Source organism: Strigops habroptila, chromosome 2 (genome assembly GCF_004027225.2).
Source record: "Strigops habroptila isolate Jane chromosome 2, bStrHab1.2.pri, whole genome shotgun sequence".
Lineage (NCBI taxonomy): Eukaryota > Metazoa > Chordata > Aves > Psittaciformes > Psittacidae > Strigops > Strigops habroptila.
Genome location: NC_044278.2, coordinates 13449299 through 13472653, shown reverse-complemented (window position 1 = coordinate 13472653; position 23355 = coordinate 13449299). Strand labels below are relative to the sequence as shown.

Sequence of the window (23355 nt, the reverse complement as noted above, 5' to 3'; positions counted from 1 at the left end):
TAGACTTTGTCTCTTGGAGAAGAAGAGGTGAAGAGAAGGACAGCAGTGCTCAGCTTCTCTCCTCAAACCTTCCTGCTTTTCCCTTTTGTAGGAAACACCTTCGTTGTGCTAGTTTGTCATAGAGATAGGAAATGAAGAATAGACTTGGAAAAAACCTACAAGGGCAGAGTTCAGCATACAAAATGTTGAAAAACACAAGAACTGGTTAAGACAATACCAAGAAAAAGAACAGAAATACCTGAGGGGCATAATGGAGGAGCTCTGAGAGTTCAGAGGCTATTGCTAAGAGGACGGTCATTAGATAATTAGTTTCTTGGAAATAAAAAACAGGTTTTCTAAACTAAGTGATGCACTGACCTGAAAGTGTGAATGCTCAGGTTTCTTTCTCACCTGGATCTCTGTCAGGAGATTGCCTGTCAGTGCATAAGCTTCCCTTTTAAAAGGTTATTCCATAATTGCCCAGGATTCCACAAACCTTCCTTTGAAACATCTTTTACTGCCCATTGTCTGATCTAATATCTAGGCTGCTCTGTTTTATTGGTGTTTTAATTTTTATACAAGTCAGAAGGATGAAAACTCTTTAGGCCCCAGTTCAGGGGGCAGGGGTGTGTCTTTGTGAATAAGAGACTCAATCTTCTTAAAAGAGAAAAACAGAAAAAAGACATTTGTTTCCCCCCCCCAAACACATTTAATACTAATGTGACATGTTTTCAGGATATATGAGTACAATAGTCCAGAAAGAGCCTCTGCCTCTGCTCTGAACCTCAGATCCTAGACATAATAGAAGTTAGAGGTGAGCAAGACTATCCGTCCATTCCACCTGACTGCTGTTTGCTTTTAGGATTGCCTTGCCCTGATGCTTCAAGTGTCGTTGCTTCTATCCCTCACCTTGAGAGCCATCCTCAGACTTAGAGGTGTGCAAACTGATAGAAGATATAAATGCTTTCTCACTACAGAGTGTGTTCCCTGATATTTTGTCTGTGTTTTCTTAATAACCTGACCGGGCCACTCCTGTTCATTAATTCTCTGCCATTCGCAAAAAGCAGGAGAGAATTACCTTTGTAAACTGTTCTTATTTGCACATAAGCAGTATGCATCATCTTTCCTTAACCTCACCTCATGACTTTCCTATTAATTGTTCTTTTCCAGTTCTTTGTATCTTTCTGTGGTATTTCCAGCACAGCTCAATACTAGTATTTTCTCCAAAGAGTTAATCAGGCTGAGCTAATGCAGATGCATTAGTTTCAATTTACAAGCTAACTGGCTAACTCAAATACCTAAATTACGTGTGTTGGGTCATAGAGATACACCCAACTGAGAAAACCACTTTGATGTTGCATATCTAAAATTACTTTTGCATTGCTCTGGAGGTCACCTTTAAAGAAGATCTGTCACTGATTTGTACTAAGCTTCTGAGCTAATAGTAGGGATGCATGTATTGAATGCTGTGACTGAAACTAGGGGATACATTTCATCTGCCATCTCAAAGTTCAGCATGTAAACAGGCAGCTCCAGTGGGCAATCCGTGCCACCCTAAGATGATGGCTATGATAGGTATGATAAATTGCCCTTTGGGGTTGTCTGTTTCCCTCTAATTAACAGAGGGAGTCAAGACAACTTGCCAAAATGTAAATCCAGTTTTTAAATTGTCTGAGTCAAATACATTAATTCCACCCTACTTGACTAGAAATTGGCCACCTAACATATGTTGGACAGTAACACTGCTTTTCAGTGATTCGTGTACATTAAGTACAAACCATTGACTTACTGGTCTTCTAGAAATGTTTCTCATTGTCTGTATGACAGAATTTAAAAGGGTGTGCTTTTCTGTGCATAGGTCTACATATTAAAGATTTAGAAGATACTTGACCCTGTGTAGAACAGAGATAGACTACCCTTAGTGCTTATTGTTATCTAATGATTCTTTGTAATGAACAGATAAGAACAAACCTTTGGAATCTTTTTAGCATTAATAGAATATCATATAACATACAACATATAACATATATATTCTATTAAATATATAATATTTTATATATTAAATAGTATATATGTTATATTGTATATAACTTGTGTTATATATATGTCCTATATAATAATATATAGCATGTTATATACTTCTAGTATATATATTATACAGCAAATAGTATATAATTTTGTATCACTGGGAGAATTAATTTATGAAGGCATATTTATTTATCGTTACTATGATTTATAAATTGCTTTGACAAATCAGTGGAGAAATTGAAGACAGACATTTTTAAAAAGTATCAGATGTGCCTCCATGCACTTATATAGTCACTCACAATGTTGAAGTACGGTAGCTCTGACATTCTCTGCACAGGCCAACAAACAGCTTTTACAGAAGGTTCATGGAAGTTCATATAAAATATTCATGGTTTTGCTTGCTAAAAGAAAAACCTCTTTCAGACCTGTAAAGTACTGTTTGACACAAAATGACCTACAATCTGATGTAGTCTCATGTCTTGGTATAAACAAGAGCAGGAGAGATTTGCAGAAATGAGTGTACATTTTAGGTTTGTCTTTGTTACATAGCAGGATGAGTAGCAATTAATGGAGTGAAAAGATTGCAGATTTCCTAGTGCTTTTTAACCTGCTTATTTCATTTTCAAACTTCTGAGATCAATTTAGCAGCAGGAAGTTCTGCAGACCAATTTGGTTCCAGTTGACCCTGGAGGGGTTGCTGCTGAATAAGACTTAGTTACAGCTCTGTTTCCATAATGACACCTTGCTGCAATAAATGACACCTTCTTAACCTCAAGTTGCATTTCCAATAAATTTATAACAATTCCCAAGTCACATCAGGAGGTTGAAAACAAAGTTCTCCGGAGAAATGTGTCAGCACAGAATGTCACCACACCATAGGGCACCTAGCAGTGCTGGCATGATATTTATAACTTACATAACACATTGGCTGGAGCACATATTTTTTCATGATGATTAATATCATTATAGTAGAGATCTGAATCTTCTGATAAACCAATTTCTCCCACCTCTTTCTTTTTCAGCAGAGGTTTCCTAAGAAGGAAACCCTATAAGCCACTCTGCCTTCATGAGAAATCCTGCATGTCAGGAATAGTTCCCTAGGAGAGCACGCACACCAATTTCAAATGGTATGTGCCACTGGCCAGCAACCGATGGCTTGCCACAATGTCTGAGTCAGGAGGGACAGTGAACAGTACAACATATAACATCTGAGCTTGTGAAAGCAGCGCGTCTGCTAGTTGAGAATAGTATTCTGTTACCTCTGCTGTATAGGTACCACAACAGGGTTTATAATTGTCTTAAGAGGTGATAGGAAGGGGAGTGATTTTCTGGAAAGGGGGGGGTCTTGCACCCTTCTCTGTGCCATCAAGTAGTGTATTACGTGATCCTGAACAAAACGCCTGGAAGAAACAAAGTGAAGGGCTTTTTTTTTGCACACACACACACATACCCCCAGTTACCATATTCTTGCTGTGGCATTCAGCCACATAGGTTGCTGCTACCTCACGAGCTGATATGCCAGTGCCACACGACCATAGTGGTGTGTTCTGCCAAACAAGGACAGAGCAGCTCTGATTTTGGGAGAGCTGTTCTCTCAGGAATCCCAGTGACCTATTAGGTCTTTAAGCCACTTATCGTCTCCTGCTGCTCCAGCAATAAAAGGCAATAGAAGAGAGCCAAGAATTTACTTATTCAGATACAAATACTTTTGGTTGTCAGAGGGCATTGATTTGACATGATTTCCATTTATGTGACAGGTAACCCTTTTCAGTTTTGCAGATTTTTTTGTTTCCATGTGATTCCTGGAATCACGCCCTTTTGCTAAGCTTGTTTGAACTGAATTTATTCCACTTGCTTCAGAAATACAGAGCATATAAAGTTATTCCTTAAAACATACATTTATATAAAACATTTGTGTGATCTTTTTTAGCTACTGTTATTTAAAGAAACATGTTATTAAAATATTTTAAATTGTTCACTGCATTATAAATTCTGCCAAATACTTTTTAACTTTGAGGCTTTTGCACATACACGTTGTCAGAAAAAGCAGAATCATAGAACCATAGGATCAACTAGGTTGGAAAAGACCTTTAAAATCATCAAGCCCAATCACTACCCCAGGACTGCCAAGTCCATGACTAAACCTCCTCACAGTCTGACTGACAACTGATATGGCTTTATTTTATACAATTGCTTTTAACGTCTTCTACTATAATCTATTTTGAAGAATCAGGGGTAGAGCAGGTCCTATTGGAAGTAAAGATCTAGGAGGGCTTTTGTCTCAAGCTTGCGAGATAATGAATGGCAGCACGTTCTAAAAGTGAAAGAAAATTTGTAGTGTTGCGAAATTGTATGGATGAATAATTACTGTCTTCATACATAAGATCAAGAATAGATGAGAGAGAATTAAGCAACAAAGAAGAAAGAATTGCATTATGGAACATAGAAGGAAAAAAATTTTGTTGAGCTATGTTTAGCCTGGAGGAAATTTGGAGGTTACATCTATCATGACCTCTACCCTACAACGCTGTAGCAGAATCCATTTTTCGATAATGGTATTAGGTTCACTTGGCTTCCATCCACCATTTCTGAGCAAGCAAAGAAAATCTGCAAGGGGAAAGAATTTAAAATGAAGGGAGAAATTATAATTATAGCTTGCTGGAGGCCTATTTTTCAGTAAACGAAGTGCTTCAAAAGAAGCATACTGTTATGCTGTCTTTTGAATGCAAACCTTCAGGGAACTAGTGTAAGAAAATAAAGTAAAAACATCATTTTTCACCCCAAACTCGTTAATTTGCTAGCTCTAATGCCTTGTCAATAAAAGTCCATGCTCAACTTTGAACTCCAAGGTTGGTGCCAGTAATAGTATTCCCTCCAAGCATTATAACTGTGAATTACCACTGAAGTGATTAGGAAGATAAGAGACTCTATTATGTAAAGAATCAAATATCTAGTCACTCCACTAATTGAAATCAGCCTTGTATGGTAAGAAAAAGAATTCTTACTGAATTCAGCTTAAACCCAAAGATGTTTCAGCCATGTGGACGTCTTTTAATATATATAGATGGGTTATAAATTTATATATATAATTTAATTTGTGCTCATATTTCCATGACTTTTTCCATGTAAACTTGTGCTTAGCATTTAGTCTTTTATATAGACAGACACACACTTCTAACGTGAAAGTGCTCACATTTTGTAAATAATGGAAGGTATTGACATTCACATTGTACGTTAGGATAGCTCAGTCAAAAGAGTAAAGAAAATCTCTAGAGCACAACCAGAAAAGAATATAAATGCAGGTCTTCTCAATCTATATTGCATTTGTCACTCATAAAATAGTCTCTGTTCCCTTATTCTACAAAGATGTAGATAGCAACAGAAAGCTTAACAAGCAAACAGGAAAGAAAAAAAGGATGAAATGTGTCTCTGCTGGGGGACATATTGTAGGAATGAAGACCACTATAGGTGATGGCAGCACAACTACATTCTTGTCCGTTGACCGCAAATACGTGTCATGCATGGCTTTAGTAATGGAGCTTCTCTGGTAAATAATTGGTAAATAACTCAGATGTTGATAACACTGGAGGCATTATCACTGATCAGGAAATGTTGTTTCATTACTTCCAGTTCTCTTACTGGTGTAAAATGTCTCCCCTAAGAAAGCATCTTTTTATTGCATATTACCTTTCTTACAAACTTTCTAGAATCAGAACTAAAATCAATATTTTTCTTACTGTGCCCTGAAATAACAGTTTTTCCAAGTGTGGGATCATGAGTAAAATCTCAGACTTTATTTATTGCTATGTATAATATAAAATCATACTCAGTGACCAATAGTATAGAAATTCTAATACAGTTACAGAACCTAGGCTGGTGAAACACTCTATAAATATAATAGCATTTGCTGGTATAGAAACTGGTGCAAAGGTTGTTTTTACCATCCAGAAAAAACATTTGAAAATTGGACCTTGGTACATTTCTATAATTAACAATTATAAATACTATATACGTATGGTTTGACAAAAAAATGACAGTGGTGTTTTCAAACTATAGCTATGTTTGTAAGGAGAAACACAAATCTAGACCACTTTTTCCTTTTCAATCTAATATCAACTGTCCTTCCCTTAATGAAAGATATTGTTCCCCAACAGGAGGATTGCAGGCTCCCTGCAGGATGTTAAAGTAGGTTTCTTCCTCTGATTATATCGTATGAAACTAGGAGGGATCGATTAATGAGTTTTCAAAGAGAAGCAAGGTTGCTGAGTGGGCTTCAGTATTCCCCCCCAGCTGCAGTTGGGACGTGGCTGAGGTAGGAGAGAAAGAAGAGGCAGGGAAGGGGATGGATTCCCTCCTCTCTTGGGAAACCCCTACTGAGAAAACACACGATAAAGCCCTATATTTTGGTGAGTATAGTCTTTCCTGTGTCTTGAAGCAAGCAGAGGTCTTGATGAAAGAATAACATGTAACTACGCAATTCAGATTATTATTGGTAATGGCAGAGGTATAGAAACACCTAACTAAATTAAACGACATTATACCAAATGGCAGTATTTTACACCTTTAGACCCACAGCCTTCTCACGAGGATGGTGTCCAAAGGAGTGAACTTGCAGTCCTCACTGCAACATGTGTGCAGTTCTTGCATCTCTCTTCTGCTCCCTCTCCTCCAAATTTGTATTTGCTGGCACTTCTTTGGCTTTGGCCAAAACAGACACAGTGCAGAGGGGGAAGGAGGGAAGAGGACAATGGTGATACAGTTGTTCTTTCTTGTTGAATTATGTTCTTTTTGACAAGAGAGTGATTGTGCATACCTGGTAGGTATAGCTGTTCTGCCAGCCAGTGAAAGACCATTGAGCTGTCATGGTACCTCTGCACCAAAGAAATAAGATCTGTAATGAGATACCGGAGGGGTAGAGTACTCCATGTACAGACAGACATCGGTTGAGGTTTTATCATCAGCTGCCTTTGGGTCTGAAGCTTCTTCATAGTCAACAGGCACCATATCAAAGTTGTTCAACCCTGGAAACCAGGGGAGAAATGCTGGCAATACTTAGCTCATTTTAAACAGTGTGAAATAAGAAACCGGAAATTTAGAAAATGGACTAAAGGAAAAAGGCTTCAGAAACCCTGCAGATCATCTGTTTTGAAATCAGAAAGTTAGAGATAATGGAAGTCATCTTCAGAAGAAGAGCAAGTCTCTAGAAAAGTGACACTGGAATCCAGTCATCATTTAAAATACACATTTTCTGTCTTTTGTATAGCCTGTGAGAAAAGGGATTCTGAAAAAGAGAAGCCAAAGAGATTTTAGATAAAATAAGCTCACTCTGAATTAGGGAATGAACTTTCATTATTCAATACAAATTTGAAAAGACAAACTTAACAGACTAAATTAAATGAGGAGCTCACAGTTTTGTAGATGACTCATCTTAATTCAAGAAATTTATAATAGTATAGAGGAAAATATAAAGAGCAGATGGTGCAAAGGATCCTCGGTACAAAACAGAGATCAGCACTGAGCTCAAGAGCCAGAAACCATCCTTCAGCTAGTACCAATGGCAAGAAAATGCTGCCATTAAAGTGATTAAAAGCCATGCTGAGCTTCTAAGCATTTTTTTTTCCAAACGGTTTCATTGGGTAACCAAATTAGAGCACTCCTGCAGCTACTGGATTTGAAGCAACTAATTAAAAGAACTTCCCATTGATTCATCATAGGAACATTAGAGCAGTCTTTATAAATGGGCAAATAGGATTTACCTATCTTAAATTTTCCGGTTAAAAAGAGCTTTAACAATAAATGGATAGGATCTTTAGAGTCTAAATAACTTCTGCTCTAGTGAGCAACTGTAACAAGCAGCTGAAATTTCTCCATAGAAAGTATTGCTTTTAGTAGCATTTCACAACAACTAAAGAACTGAGCTAGCTGCAGCTTTTAATTGCTTGGGTTTATTTGTCTTTTTCTTTGTACAATAAAGTTTTGACTGGAGTCCTTTTCCTGAAAGTTATTATTTTGTCTGAGATGTGAATAGATAACCTCTGTATGATAAATATAAGATCATCCTTCTGAACATATAAGAAATGGTAAGTGGTGGCTCTTTTGTGGCTTTTTGTTGAAAGGTATGTGGGTTTTTTCGCCAGGTACCCTAGTACAAGCACAGATATGCTTCTCATATTCACAGCCATATTCACAGCCTCTGCATTTTGATTTAGGGGATGAAGTGCTGGCACAGTACTACGGTTGTGATGTGAGCCTTGCTGTATGGAGTTTTCCGTTTCAAGTGCAGGTCAAGCACAGCTAGTTCAGGAGAGGGCTGAAGTAATTTTTTTCCCCTTAATACACTACTGAGTTGTTTCCCAGGAAGAGGACTGGGGTTATTTCTTTTGAGAGGATGTTCTGATGTGCCAGGACAGTGTTTTGATATGCAGTTCCTCAGATGGAAGAGTTACTGCAGAGAGCTCAGGTTGAAAACATGCATAATTTGCTGTATAAATTTGGAAATCAGAACCCAAAGGAAAATGCACAACATGAGGTACATATGAGAAGCTTATACAGGTTAGGTGATAATTTGAAGAAGTGTAATAGCAGTCATCTATATTTAAAAATCCTAGAAGGGCGAAGAATGCAATTATGTCTATGGTTTAACGTGGTGTTTTCTGTAATCAACCTCAGTCATTTCACAAGGATTTAGTTGTCTGACTGGTGAACCCCTAAATGCAGTGAGATGAAGCCATGATGTGCTAGGGAAGGTGGTCCAGCTGATGTCCATCACCCGTGAGCAGGCACACAGGGTGTACCAGATGTATCTGAAAGGTTGCTATACCTCCCTCAGACCCACCTGTAAATCACAGCTGGATACCAGTGAATGATTCAAAACAAGAAGTAGTAAACAAATTTATATAAGCAATGCACTTGTTTACCAAACACAAATCCATGCTTGCTAGCTCCTGTTTTTCTTTAAACAGACCTATCTTTGTTCCCTGCTTGGAGTAGCTGATTTTACCCCAGAGAAATATTATGAGTGCTCAGCTTCACCCTCAATTTCAAGAGTAAAAATTTCATTTTAACTGAGGGAGTAGTTGCACATACCCAGGGATAATGTTTTGGCCCAGAACCTATGAATGCTTTTTATTTATTTAATTGTATTTTTATCTATTCAGTTACTTACATTATGCTTTTAAAGGACTTCCTGAAAAATAGGTTGATCTTTATTCAGTATGGCAGGAATTCTTTTTTATCTCTCATTCCCTTACATCAGACCTGTCATTAAACTGGAATTAGTACAGGTTTACGACGGTTTCCTGAGTAGGCTCTGGTTTGTCCACTCAATACTTTTGGTAGTTTTTTTCATTTACTGTTATATGTTGGGTCGTGTGGATTTTTTTCACATCAGGGAGGACTGGATTATTATACCATAGAATTGACAGTGGATGGAAGTTTGTTTTCTCTCTCAGATAAATGCACTGTCACGGAGAAAGAGATTGTTATGTGCATGTTCATGTGTAGTTTTCCTTTTTTCAAAGGAAAGCAACTGGTTTTGTTTTCTTCAGTGTTTGTTTGCATTCTAGAATTTATTTATCATTTTCATTTCTTAAACTTCCTGAAATATTTACAGGAAAGAAAACTAAGACATGAAATTCTGTGACTAGAAGCAGATTTTGTATTTAATTTTCCTAGGGAAACTCTTTCATTCAGAAGAAAAAAACAGAAGTCATAAAAATGTGTTCTTGTTAGAAGACAGCTCCTTGGAAGCTTAGAAGAGGTTAAGTAAGATTCATAATAGAGAGGAATGGGGGGAGGGTGTGTAATTAATATTTCCTAGTTGACAGACAAATAGTGAAAGCTGTGAACCACTTGAAGAACTTTTCTTTTTGTGGCAGCTGGTTTGTTCAGCTGGCTCAGTTGTCTTCAAGGCTGTTGAACAACATGACCCGTTTTGTTGTAATGTTTGTGAAAGCTGCACATCAATACTATTAAAACAGCATTAGTGTCTGGAGAATATTAGACCTCCTTTGACGTGCTTGACCAGATTAATAAAATAAGCAAAGATCATTTTCTAGAATGCAATTTTGCACTATTTGAAATTATTGCATAGGTAACAGTCCACCTTCTTTTCCAAAAGGGCAGAAAGTCTGTTTCTTAAAATTAGTTGACCCCCTAGTGAAATAATTTGGCTCTTGAGTGAACCAACCCATGTTGGGCTCCTTCCAATAGCTGCTAGAAATGGCTCCTACTAGCTGCACTGCTGCAGACCTGCAGTATCAATTACAGTAGGTAGGTTTTGGGGGTGCCTTTGCTCCCATGGTTTGTTCATAACCCAATCCCTGCCACTGGCCTCTAACAAGCTGGCTCTTCTGGGCACATAGCTACCTCACAGACAGGCTAAAATGTCCTTGCTGCTGCCAGCCCAGCTAGCAGAAATAGGATTCACTGTGTCTGCTTTAAGCTGTGTCACTTTATTTCACCCCAAAGAGTAAACTGAATGTACATTTTTCACAGTTGAATTATAACATTTAAGGAAGATTATCCTGAATGTAGAATTTTAATGTCTCTGAAACATGGTTCTGCTCTGGACATGATGTCCTCCAAGCCAGCAGTGCAACCTGGTTGCACGCAGCTGATGGTGGGGGCTGGCACAGGCTCCTCTTTCTATATTTTTGCATATAGCAGTTTTTCAGAAGCTGGTCTGCACTTTAACAAAGGAGTTACTAGTATGTACTTGAGACATTAATTCCAGGTTATATGGTTTCCCTGAGAATTGCCATCTGTCATGCTTTTCTGTCTGGAGGTCACTCCAAGTTACCTCGGGTTGGTATCCTAAAACAGTAGGTTGAAGGGATAAACCGTGTGCTTCGTCTTTAACCCTTAGTTATCCTTTTCCCTTTCAGCACCCTCCTTGATAGGTATGGTAAGGAAGGACTGGGCTTCCCAAAACAGCATTGCCCTCTCCTGGCAAGAGCCGGACTTTCCCCATGGAGCAATTCTGGACTACGAGATCAAGTACTATGAGAAAGTAGGTCTCACTTACAGCATCACCCAAACTCAGATCCTAAACAGCAATATGTTTTGTATTTTTAATATTTTAAAAAATACTTTAAACTTTTCATTTGATCCCACATAGAATGCTGTATAATTAGAAGGCTTATTCTGTACCATTTTTTGTAGTTTTACTTCTAACTTGTTAATTACTGTATTGTTTCACATCAGAATCAAGTAGAGCAGCAAGCATGCAGTAGATATACCTGTCCAATAGGAACTACATTTATGATCATGGATAAATGGATCATATGCTTGAACATATTTTGATTTATGGGCTGTAAAAGCTTCACATTAGAGTGACAATGAAACAATACAATTAAGGTGAATGTCAATGTGATTTCATTTTGTGGCATTATTAGCAAGAATCTGTGCTAAAATGATAGAGTGAACCAGACTTGCTTAGAGGGTTGCAAAGGGTTACAAGAGAGAGAAATTGCATAGCATTCATGTAAAGTTTCTGGAATTCTGTCAAAATTAGGTGATCTCACAGAAAAGAGAGCAACAACATGCATTACAAGTAAAGGTACGAGGTGCACACACAGCATGTCTTGTGAACACATAATTTGAAGTGTGCTTCTCCCAAACCACAAAACACATTTTGTCATTTCCAGTTGCCTACAGGGTCTTGTACCAGTATAAAATTTAGTGCTAATCAGTGCCTTCACTCCCAAAGACATACGCAGGAAATTTTGCTGTCCATACTTTACAAAGTTGCCTGGTAAGTCTGTTTTTGCTGTTTATTTGCCCCCATCTGAAAGTCACGATGGAACTAATGGATATGTAAGAAGACTACAAAGAAAGAAATATAAGCCAAGTCATGAAAGAAAGATTTAGGTTTGTTAGGCAGTGTAAATCTTTGAGAATTTTCTTCCGTGGCTGCACTTCTCTATTGAGATCATGCAGCTTTAATGATGCACAAAGGAAAGGGTAAATTGGAAAAAAAATTAAAAAAAAATTCAATAGCACAGCTGCAGGCTGGATGGAGAAGTGATTTGGAGCAGCCCTGTGGAGAAGGGGATGTTGGTCTATGAGAAACTGAAATGAGCCAGCTTCAGTGTGCGCTCCCAGCCCAGAAAGCCAACCGTTTCCTGGGCTGTATCAAAAGAAGCATGAGCAGCAGGTCAAAGGAGAGGATCCTGCCCCTCTACTCTGCTCTCGTGAGACCCCAGTTGGAGCACTGTGTGCAGTTCTGGTGTCCTCAACATAAGAAGGACATGGAGCTGTTGGAGCAAGTCCATAGGAGGGCCACAAGGATGATAAGGGGGCTGCAGCAACTCCTGTATGAAGACAGACTGAGAAAATTGAGGCTGTTCAGCCTGGAGAAGAGAAGCTGCATGGAGATCTCATAGCAGCCTTCCAGTATTGAAGGGGGCCTGCAAGGGTGCTGGAGAGGGGCTCTTCATCAGGGACTGTAGTGATAGGACAAGGGGAAATGGGTTTAAACTGAAACAGGGGAAGTTCAGTTTAGATCTAAGGAAGAAGTTCTTTACAGTGAGGGTGGTGAGGCACTGGAACAGGTTGCCCAAACACGTGGTAAATGCTCCATCCCTGGCAGTGTTCAAGGCCAGGCTGGACAGAGTCTTGGGCAACATAGTCTAGGGTGAGGTGTCCCTGCCCATGGCAGAGAGGTTGGAACTGGATGATTTTAAGGTCCTTTCCACCCCAAACCATTCTATGATTCTATGATTCTAAAATACCCAGAATGATGACTTAACAAAATATTGTTTGGCTTTTTATCTGTCTGTAAAAATTAAAATGTTGAGAAAATTACAAAACTTCATTGTGAGCCAATTCTATATGGGTTGTACAGAGTTTCAGTTTCCTATTTAGGAATACACTGGTACCTATTTATGTGGTTGGCTGACAAGAGGTCACTTTGTTCTGAAGCTCTTCAGCCAAAAATGCAGTGAACATAAATTGACCTACGACATAATTAGAGAACTGATTTGGCCTGTGAGGAGAACAAAAATGCCTAGACATTCAGCCCAAGATGCTATGAGTTTCTGTCACAGTAAAAAGTTTTCCATTGCTTGAATAGTTATGTGATGTAACCAGAGAGAGAATATCATGAGCCTGAATTAATACTGTGTGTTGAGTCCTGGTAGCTGAAATATCTTATTTCCAGTACATTATGAATAATTCTGAAAACTATATAGTTAGCAACGTTCATCACCTTACACAATAAGTGAGTCTTTACAGCAACACACAAAGAATCCTTTAAATGTTTTACCTTAGACATCTAAAATGTACTCTGAAAAGTATTTCTTCATAGACTTTCTTTGGAGTCTTCATAAATACTAAATATTTGCAAATTATCTCTGTTGATACAGGATGTCTGCCCTATTCTGCAGTCTGTTATCTATCCATTCCATTTTATAATCCTTTAATATCTTCTACGAACAGACCAGTAATTTTAAAAGAAAAAAATCTCTCATAGACAGTATTCTTTCCCTTTAAAAATCAAACTCCAGATACCAATATAACCTCTGTTTCATTGCTAATAGTAATCAACTTTTCTTTTATGGTTTAAGACAATTATTCAGACACTGCCCAAAACTTGTTCTTTTTGAAAGATTCCAGGACACTGTAATCTATTTTCCTCTCACCAAAAAGGTCACATGTTCAAGTCTGATGGAGGAGCGGGATAAGATATGGCCTTGTTACACCCTTGTAATGACACTTTAGTCCTTCTGTAGGAATTCCGTCATGGTAAAGGAAAGAGTACATAGTGGATATGAACCATAGCAGCTGTACTTGAGGTTGTGCAGCTGAACTGGAAAATGCTTATTCCTCCCCTTTTCCACCCAAACCCTTAAAGTTAATCATCAAAAATTAATGCTCCCTGAGACCTGTATTAAGCATACCAAGCTGTATACGAATCAGCAACTGTATTAAGTTTGTTCTCCCAAATGGCCCAAATACACAGCTGGATTATATTTTCTGTTACACACAAGATAATATATAATTAGCTGAGGAAACATGTCTATAGAGAAGTGATTTTAGTCGGATATACCCAAGTACTATCCCAAGGCATTGCGATGACATCTCCAAACAGAGTATCTTCTGCAGCAGGATGTAGGATGGAGGGGCTGGCTGATGTTTCTTTGTTTTCTTGTCTTTTGACGAAATTTATGCTAAAGCCAAATCCCTTTGGCAAAATACTTCATTATGTTGACAGTCAATTTGCCACTCACAGGCAGTTTTCACACGAAAATTTTAACCCACCCCCATATGGCAGTGAGTGCACAGGATACGTAGGATGTCAGGTATGACTTTTCCTTCATTCCAGTGTTATTTAGAGTTGAATTAATAAATAAGAGAAAATAACTGAGCAGTAGAAGCAAGAGGGAAATTAGTTTTCCAATGAGATTTTAAAAAGAGATGAAGAGCGATGAGGCAGAGAGATAAAGGAAAGTATCAGATTTAAAGAATTAGAAAGCAGTATGACCTTGTTAATTTTTCTCTCAGTCTACAGCTGTATGAACTTACACAAGAAACAATGCTCCTTCTTAAAATCTAATCTTAAAATAAATATCGCTATTTCTTTGAATATTCATTAATATGAATTAAAATGAGCCATCCTGAATTCGAGTAGTAAAATAAGGAATAGATGTTGAGGTAAATGACTTCATAGGAATTATGTGAAGATTTAAGACTATCAACACATAATGTTTTGAATGACAGAATTATTTTTACAAAAATTACTATGGAAAATTATAAACACAAAAGTAATATTGTCTTTCAGAATTGTTTGCCCACAGCAGTATCCTGTAGTTTAAATAAAATATGTCTCTCTAGAAATACGTGCACCATATTATTTCAAAGCCATAGAAGTGTGTATGTACAATAGATTACATACTCTGCACTTTGATGGCAAAAAGATATGGCACTCAGTGCACATACACACGTATGAACTGATATTCTTCCTATTTTTTTCCACACTACTTTGAGGAACAGATAATCTTGTGCTATGCTCAGTATCACACTAGACTAGCACAGCAATAGCACAGTCCTGGGAGCCTTCAGAACGCTTCGAGCTCATTTTCACGCACATGCCCAAGTTGCTTTATTCTAGCTTTTTTCCTCCCATATGAACTGCCAGTGTAACGTGTGTGACTTACCCCATTTTAGGACAACAGATGTTCCTCTGTGTCTTCTCCAGCTAGGAAGATATTATGATCTTCTCAAATTAACTCAGTTCTGCTCAGAAAGAATCTGGCCCTACTTGAGTATCAGCTGGAATCTCACCTCCATGAACAGGAGTCATTAGACAAGACATAGACATTTCTTATAAGAAGCCACGTCATGTAGATCAGACAATCCTCTGAATTTCTGGGTGACATTTTGGAAAGGTGAAGTAAAATCAGTCATTTCTCTTCTATAGCCCTATGCCCTTCTCTGAGGTCTGTATGACATGGATGAGGTTCTTTGGCCCTCAACCTCCCAACTACTTAAACAGCTAAACCACTCCAGTCTTTCTATTTCTTTAATTACAATTTTGCATAATGTTTAACTGAGTTAGAAGGATTACATTTTTTCAGACACAACTATGTTACAACTTCCCTATTTCCCTTAAGCACGAGCTATGACTTTCTTGGTTCAGATTTTGCTTTTATGTTAGATTTTTAAATCATGAAGAATAATATATACACCATCTCCAATCCACATGAGGCTGAAAGGAGCCTGCAGACTGTGTGACATTATTCATGAGCAAGCAGAGTTCATTTGGTACTGCTGTGGTTGGATTGTTATCATACACTGGCTCTTCAGGCATATTCTCTTATAGTTGTTATACCTACCATAGTACACTTGATAACCTTGCAAGCTTCCTGATTTTAAGGGATTTAAAGGATTTAATTCCTTAAATTTTAAAGGCAACATCAATGACAAGACTGGGGAACAGGAAAAGGGTTATAACAATTGGGATTGAGCATATGAGCGCTTCAGGTGCCTGGGCAGTCAGTGAGTATAAGAGCACTATGCTGTTAGTGTTGAATTATTAGCTGGGCAATTTTTAGCCTTATGCTAATCATTCTCTTTTAAAACAAAACACTTTGCTCCTGTAATATTTTTCAATTATTCAAATTATTTGAGGTGTAAGTAGCGGTCTGCTGCCTACAAGTAAAATGTTTCTGATGTGAGTAGGAGCAAGAAATGTAGTGCTCATGCAATAATACGTTTTCATTACATTTTCAGCACGTTCTTATAAAAACAAGAGCATTGAGTAATTTGGATGCATAAGAGCTTTTGGATAGTAGTATTAACCAGACCTTAGTATTTGTCCATAGCTGCAGGAACAGATCAGCATGTCACAGTAGGCCCCAGGGCTCCAAGGAGTGCCTCTGGCATTCTCGTCCATTCAGAGCTCCTGGGAAATGAACCATGTCTGGTGAATGTTTTTAAAAAATAATCACTACAAATGTGCTTTGGGAGATAATCATTAAAATGAAATCTCCTAGCTTATTTTAGCATAGTAAGTGATGTTAAACAAGCTTCTCAGTTTTCCTGTTCTACTGTTATTAACCTAGGTTCCCAAGGGAAGAACTGTAAAAGCCTTACGTTCTAAAAAGAGAAAAAAGTAGTTCTCAGAACTGTTGAAAATGACAGTGAATAATTATGAGACTCTCTGAGCAGATATAATTTTTGCCTGCAGGAAAGAAACTATGGACCTTGCAGCAGCCATTATTAATGACGCAGATATAATTACTATTAGGAGAGAAAGAAATCTGGCCTCTAAATATCAATTACATGCAGCAAAGGGTTTATCAAAGAAGTTCTGAGCTAGGCCTTCTCCATTAGGTGCCTGGTTTGGCTAGCCTCTTAATAGTTGTTGTCAATTATTTAGAGATAGCTTCTAAACCTTTGTATTTAATAATAAAGTAGCCTACAGAGCTATTACTGTTGTCATTCTTGCTGAACCAAAAAATCTCAACAAGAAATATAATGTTGTTTAAGCAAGCCTAGTGGATTTGATTTAACAAAAAAACATAGTTCAGTCTCTGCTGATCTTCTATTCTTGTCTGTAGCCAATACCATTTTCCCCAAGGAAAATTGCATGTACAATGCTTATTCCAGTAAGTGCTAGAAGAGCTGCACAAATGTAGTAGAAGTGTGTTAATGGTTTTGAATAAATGGTTTTCAAACTCTTTTAAAGGCATAGGCATAAGAAGTATGCAAACTGTTACAAGACAAAAAACCACAGCTAGTTCCATACTTCAAAGAAGGCTAACTCCACTGATGGCAGAGATTGATTCCTAATAAAAGGAATTATTAAATATTTTTCCTAGACATTAATCATTTGAACTTCAGAAAAAATAGTCTTAAAAATAGATTACTGACACAGCAAGAATAATAATGTTAACTGCAGGAATCAGCTGTTAATCTTGAGCATGTGATTAGGAAGGGTCAAAAATGAGAAGCATCTATTTCATAGTGCAATAAGCTTCAGCTACCTCCGAAGGACAAACTTTAGGTTATTTTGATAAACATACTGTAAAAAAGAAACGTCTCTTCAGAGAGACTTTAGTAATTGCAAAAAGGGAAGTGGTAAGAAGTTTAACATGTTTTATCCTGAATTAACAAAATAGAGAATGTACTCTCAAACCATTTTATTATTATTGTTGTTATTGTTGTTGTTGCTGTTGTTATTGACTAGTTACAGTGTGGTCACTTTTGAGTTTAGGTGCAGTAAGTTTTAGTAGCATCTGAAGCTAGAGTTATAGTTCCCTCAGGTATCTTAACAGACATTCAGGAGTCAAACTTTGGGGTTGAATGTTTAACACATTTTTACAAAAAGAATGGTAAGTTTCGTGAGTATGACCTAAATATAACCAGCGTAACTGCCAAAAGATGGTCATTAAGCAGAAAATAATTTCCTTATTTATAAGTTAAATACAACGTCCAGATTACCATTTCTCTAAAGTCTGTCAGAAAGTTTCCTTTAGACCTTCTTAAAATAAGAACTAGCTTAAAAGTTCCCAAAAGTCTTCATCTATGAGCCCTAACTGTTTTAAAAACTGAAGCTAGGATAGTGTTTTCACAATACACATACTACTTACTGTTCATAAATTGCTCTTTTGCAACCATAAAAGTGGATTCAGAGATTAAATCAAGAAGATATGTACTTTGAGACATAGGTGAGGTTTTATCTTTGTCTAAATGTGAAGGAATGTTCCAGTGAGGTATCATTTTAACTTACAGTTTTTTCCTGCAATCCCTCATGTGTTCAGGAGATATTTGGGGAGGTACAAGTAAAGAAATATGCATTTTGGGGGGCAGAGGGGAGAAATAGAGATCTTTCCTTTTTTTTTTCTCTCTTCTTCTTAGCCTGCATTGCAACTGCACACTAACCATGCAGAAGGACAGATTGTTATTAGCTTTCCGCTTCTAACATATTTTTTTTTTCACACACAAATTTATACAAAGCCACTGACTGCATAATGTAAGCAACTTCTTTTTTATTAAGTTGTGATGTCCCCAGTGCAGTCATTCTGGGAGAAAGGAAGAAAAATCCAGAGGGAAAGAGGAAGCTCTTTTAAGGAAACCCATCCTAGTTTTGTGCAATAAAACATACTATTTCCGTGTTTAATATTTGTATAAGCATTTTACCACATATTAAAGAAAAACTGTGGGTTTGGTCGGGTGGTTGTTGAGTGAACAATGAACATTAGAGGAGCTTTTCCTTTAAATACATGATTTTATTAGCCAACTCGAATTCATAGGGTATGTTATTCAGTAACTACCACGTAGGCTTGTTAGTTTTGTATCCTAATACAATAATGAATGTTTATTTTGTTGATTTAAGGAAACAATGTAAAAATTCTCTTTTTTTAATGTACTAGTATTAATAGTTTCAAAGTGCCCTTTCTTGATGTTCTTGTCAGGGAGGCTGAGTTAACAACCTATTATTATGTACTCCTTACTGAGCTGTTAATAGCTTTAGAGTCTTTTGCAGGAATTCACCTGCTGCTCATAAACACATTTATGTTGTTGTAGGAACTTCACCAGGTTGATGCATCTTGTATTTGCAATGATCTTGCACAAACTATCTAGTTTTCTTGCATATACTGCCAGAAGTAGTAACATATTGTATTAACATGAAGGCAGTTCTTTAGTGACTGAGACAGCTCTTCTTTTTTAAAAAGGTATTGTCACCTGTCTGAATAGTTTGAGAAATTAAACAAAACAAAAAAATCAAACCCTTTTTGTTAGTCTTTACCAACTCCAAAAATGTTATTTCTGCTGAAGTTAGTAAAGTTAGAAATGTGCACTTCCCTGACACAAAACTTGTTTTGTCAGTTTTGAAAGTGTAAACTCAGCATTTTAGTTTACTTGGTAGATTGTTAACTTTGTCCTTTGATATTCATGTTAAACTAATTGGAAAAATATTTTGATTTTTGCTTTATTCTCCTCATTAACTCACTGAGGTGTTTGAAGAAAATATAAATATAAATAATATGCTGTGTTTATTGTTGATGTAATGCCAGGATTTGCAATATAGTCATGATGCCAGAGATGAATTCAGCCCTTTGCAGTTAACCGTACAAGATAAATGTTTGGTGTCTCCCTGCACTGAGACATAGCAAGATGCACACACATGGTCACAAATACACAAAGAATGTGATAACTCGGTGACTTTTCAATAGCTATTGATAAATTTGTAGCTGAAGAGGTTTGCATAATGAAAAACTCTACACAATCTCTACGGACTGTCCCTATACATCGATTCAGCAGGTTCCCTCTTGCTTCTCATTTATTATTTGTATTGGAGTGATTAAAGTCAAACTATAGTTAGTGTCAAACTTTTTATTTTAGAGCTAAAATTCTTCCTCTAAAATTGATTTTTTTTGGGTAGTGTTGAAATCTACGTTAATACTGTCAACATTATTCTATAAGTCCTGATTTTCTTTGAAAAGGAAAGTGTCCCAAAGAACTGTATATATAGTTAGCATGTGAAAGAGTCATTATTATATAACACTCATGTAGATTTAAATTAATCTTAATGACCAGTCATTTACTCCAGATTCACAATAGCAATCTGAATCAATTCCATCTATAAAAATATTTTGCTAACTTAAATAAAAGGGATAGCTTTATTAATATTACTGAACCACAGCTAATAGCTCTCCTATGTGTATCTATAAGCCAAGTAAACAACTATGAATAGTTTTTCTTGAAGTATGGCTTGTTTCCAAACTGTTGTATATCAATAAGGATCTTTTCTTTATTTGCCGGGTAGGAAATATCCACTAACATATGTGTACATTAGTCTGCTCTTCTAAGAATAAAAGGTATTTATCTAGAAGATTCAGCCTGGGTTCTAACCAATCTTAAAATAAGCTCAGTTATTCTACCTGTCCTAACACCCCTGAAAGGCTGAAATACATTTTTAAAAGAAGTTGGAAAGGCTTGTTGCCTCAATAGGTTTTTAATAGAGTATGTAGTTTTCACAAGGGTTTTTGTAAAAATGCATTCATTACACACACAGGGGTTGAAATTTTCCAGCAAGGTGTTACAAACCTGCAAAAATGTCCAGCATAGATAGAAAAGGGGCCCTAATCAAAATCCTGGACCTAGCTACTTATGGATATTGTAGAAATTCTGAAATTAGTTAAATTAAGCAGCTTTTGTCATCAGCACCATTAGAGCTGGGTCTTGTGTACCTGACTCAGTGCTGTACCAATTGTATTGTAGCAAGTCACCATCAGTATAAAAGTCTTCTGAAAAATTGGATCATTGCTCTTGTACTGAAATTCCACTCCAGTTGTAAGATGCTTCCTTATGTTAAAAATGTCTTCAAGATGAAATAGAGGAACCACAATTTTGAGTTCTGCCTTGAAGGAGCAGCAGTTTTTTGTGTACAGCTGTGATTTTACCAGTGCCGATAATGTTAGGCATGAGAAGATTGCCTGTCCTATGTCTCAGCAACTTAGAGACTTCCAGGTGTTTGGACTGTGGATTTTGCATTGCAGGTTTTTTACATCACAGGAGTTGTCCCTTTTTGTTATCTTTTCTCCAGGGTCTTGCATTTTCAATTTTAAAAATTCATTATCTGGTGACCTACTTCCCATCTGTAACTGGAAGTACTGTTCCCATGATATACAGAGATATGCTGAGTTTGACTGAAAAAATCACTGATATTCATGATTATTCACTATTTCTAGTCAGGAAGCAGATTTAAAATAATAATAATTTAAAAAAACAAACAAAAAACCCCAAACAGTATTTTTTAAAAACACTTTGTAATTAAACTTGTTGCCTAGCAATGTTTTGGAAGCCAAAAGCAAATGTGGATCAAAAAATAATTAAGTAAATTCATGGAAGAAAGTCCTTGAGCTGTAAAACATAATGAAGCAAATTTAGTTAATTCAGAAACCCACTAATCTGCACAATTGCCAGACTCTGAGGGATGTTAAAGGTGAGTGTGGGAGAAGGAACCCGTACTGCTCATGTGGAGTCTCAAGTCTGCAATGACATATAGAAGACCTGATTCAGAAATTTGAACTATGAATCTCATATACCAAAGGAATGAGTTGGGAATTAGCCCACTGGCTGTATGTACATAGTTCTCTGGGCGTGTTTCACGTGAAGTCACAGAAGGCTTCAATCTTTACATTTTGCAGGATTGCATCTTTTTCCTGATGAGTTGTATTTGTCAGCAAGTTTATCATCTCATTTTGAAGTACACTTTAATGTAAGGTATCTGAGAAGAAACTGTGCTTTGCTGTCCAAAGATGACAGCAAAACTTTTGAATACTACTTGAGTTGATTTTTACCAGTAGTAAGCTAATTCATGCTTGCAGTAGTGCCTTGGTTTTTTTTCCAACTGAAAAAGACAATGCAGGGGAAAGAGAAAATAGAATGAGTGAAAAAATAAGAAAAATCTTCAGAGACAACTGGAGAGGCTGACATTTTTATATGCTTAAGTTAGAAAGACTCCTGGAAATCCTGGTGCAGAGGTTTTCAATGGTAAATATTTTTAATTAACAAATATTATCAGAGTAGCTTATAACTGCTAGAAAGATGGAATTTAGTATCCGCGCTTATCTGATAGGTCAAGTCATGTTCCCCAGCTCCCTTTATTATATTCTGAATTGCACCCTGTTCCGTCACCAACTTAAGGCACAGACCTGTTTTTATTCCTTTCAGTTTAATCTCCTTGTCAATATGATCGGTAGAGTTCCATCTGCTGCCTTCGCACTTGGTGTTCCCATTTGGCCTGCCGTGTTAACCCCACAGCTTTTGCTCTGCCCACCTCTCACCTCATTGTGCTGGCGGGAATGTTACCACTCTTTTAGAGCCACCCTGTCATCATCACTCCTCATTTAACTTTCTCTTTTTCATAATTTACCTCACATCAACACATTTCTGCCTTCCCAGGTATATAATCCAATTAAATTGAGGTTTGGATGGGTTTTGACCTTTCCGTATTTTTTTAATGATTGGTTATCTGTTCTTCTCCTTTTCTTGTTGACAGCTTCACTTTATATATGGAGAAAGTGATGAGCTGACTGGCAGGCAATCAAAATATAAAATATTGAATGGCCGAATAGGTAAAGCTGTGGTATTGCAGCTCCCCAGACTGTTGCATCTCAGATTAATCACAAGGGAGGTCAAGAAGGGAAGGGACAAGATTACGACCTAAAGTGGCTGATGCCTTAAAATGCTGCAGGTTTCTTCTCTGAAGCAATTACTAGAGCCACCAGCAATTTTCTGTATGGCCCTACTTTTTCCTGTCGGAGTTTTCATCTTAGTTCCCGTTGGTTCTCAGATCTTTATAACCACTTTTCTAAATTTACTTTAAGTTTGTTGGTCAGCTGGAAACCAAAGCTACAAGATTCATAGGAAGTGTTTTCATAAGAATATGAATAGTATCTTTGACTATTATTTCTATTATTGTAATTTTTCTTATCACTCTATTGCAATGAGAATTTACCTAATGCTGTTGATCATATTGTAATCAGAAAGTAATTAATGTTAGAAGCATGTTTTTGAACCAGTGACTGTTTTCTCTAATATCTTCTAAATATTACTGCTGGCATTCATGTTAATTGGTATATCCTAGGTGAAAACAGTCGCCTAAGAGAACATCAGCCAGTAAATAAGTAAATATATAGAGAGGCTTTCAAAGACAGACTTTGGTTTTCCCAGGTGTAGTTAATTTTACTGAATTCAGTGTAATTACACTTCATCTACAAGAATCTATGTCAGATAAGAAGAGAGATATGACTAGGGGCAATTCAGAAATCATATTATGGAAATACTTCATTGTGAAGAAAGAAAATAATTTTTGAGAATTATTGGGAGCAAATT

The 23355-nt window shown here is 37.0% G+C and overlaps 1 protein-coding gene across 8 annotated transcripts in view; it reads left to right on the top strand.

The window, feature by feature from the left end:
• LOC115601713 (ephrin type-A receptor 6) overlaps window positions 1–23355 on the top strand; it is a 490729-nt gene that overhangs the window by 319774 nt on the left and 147600 nt on the right. For 6 of the 8 annotated variants that reach the window (XM_030472043.1, XM_030472041.1, XM_030472045.1 and 3 more), the window contains one exon: window positions 10893–11017. The exons of the other annotated variants lie outside the window; for them this stretch is intronic. In XM_030472043.1, the coding sequence (XP_030327903.1) occupies window positions 10893–11017 (125 nt within the window). The remainder of the gene's footprint in view (window positions 1–10892; window positions 11018–23355) is intronic. 8 annotated transcript variants of the gene reach the window in all.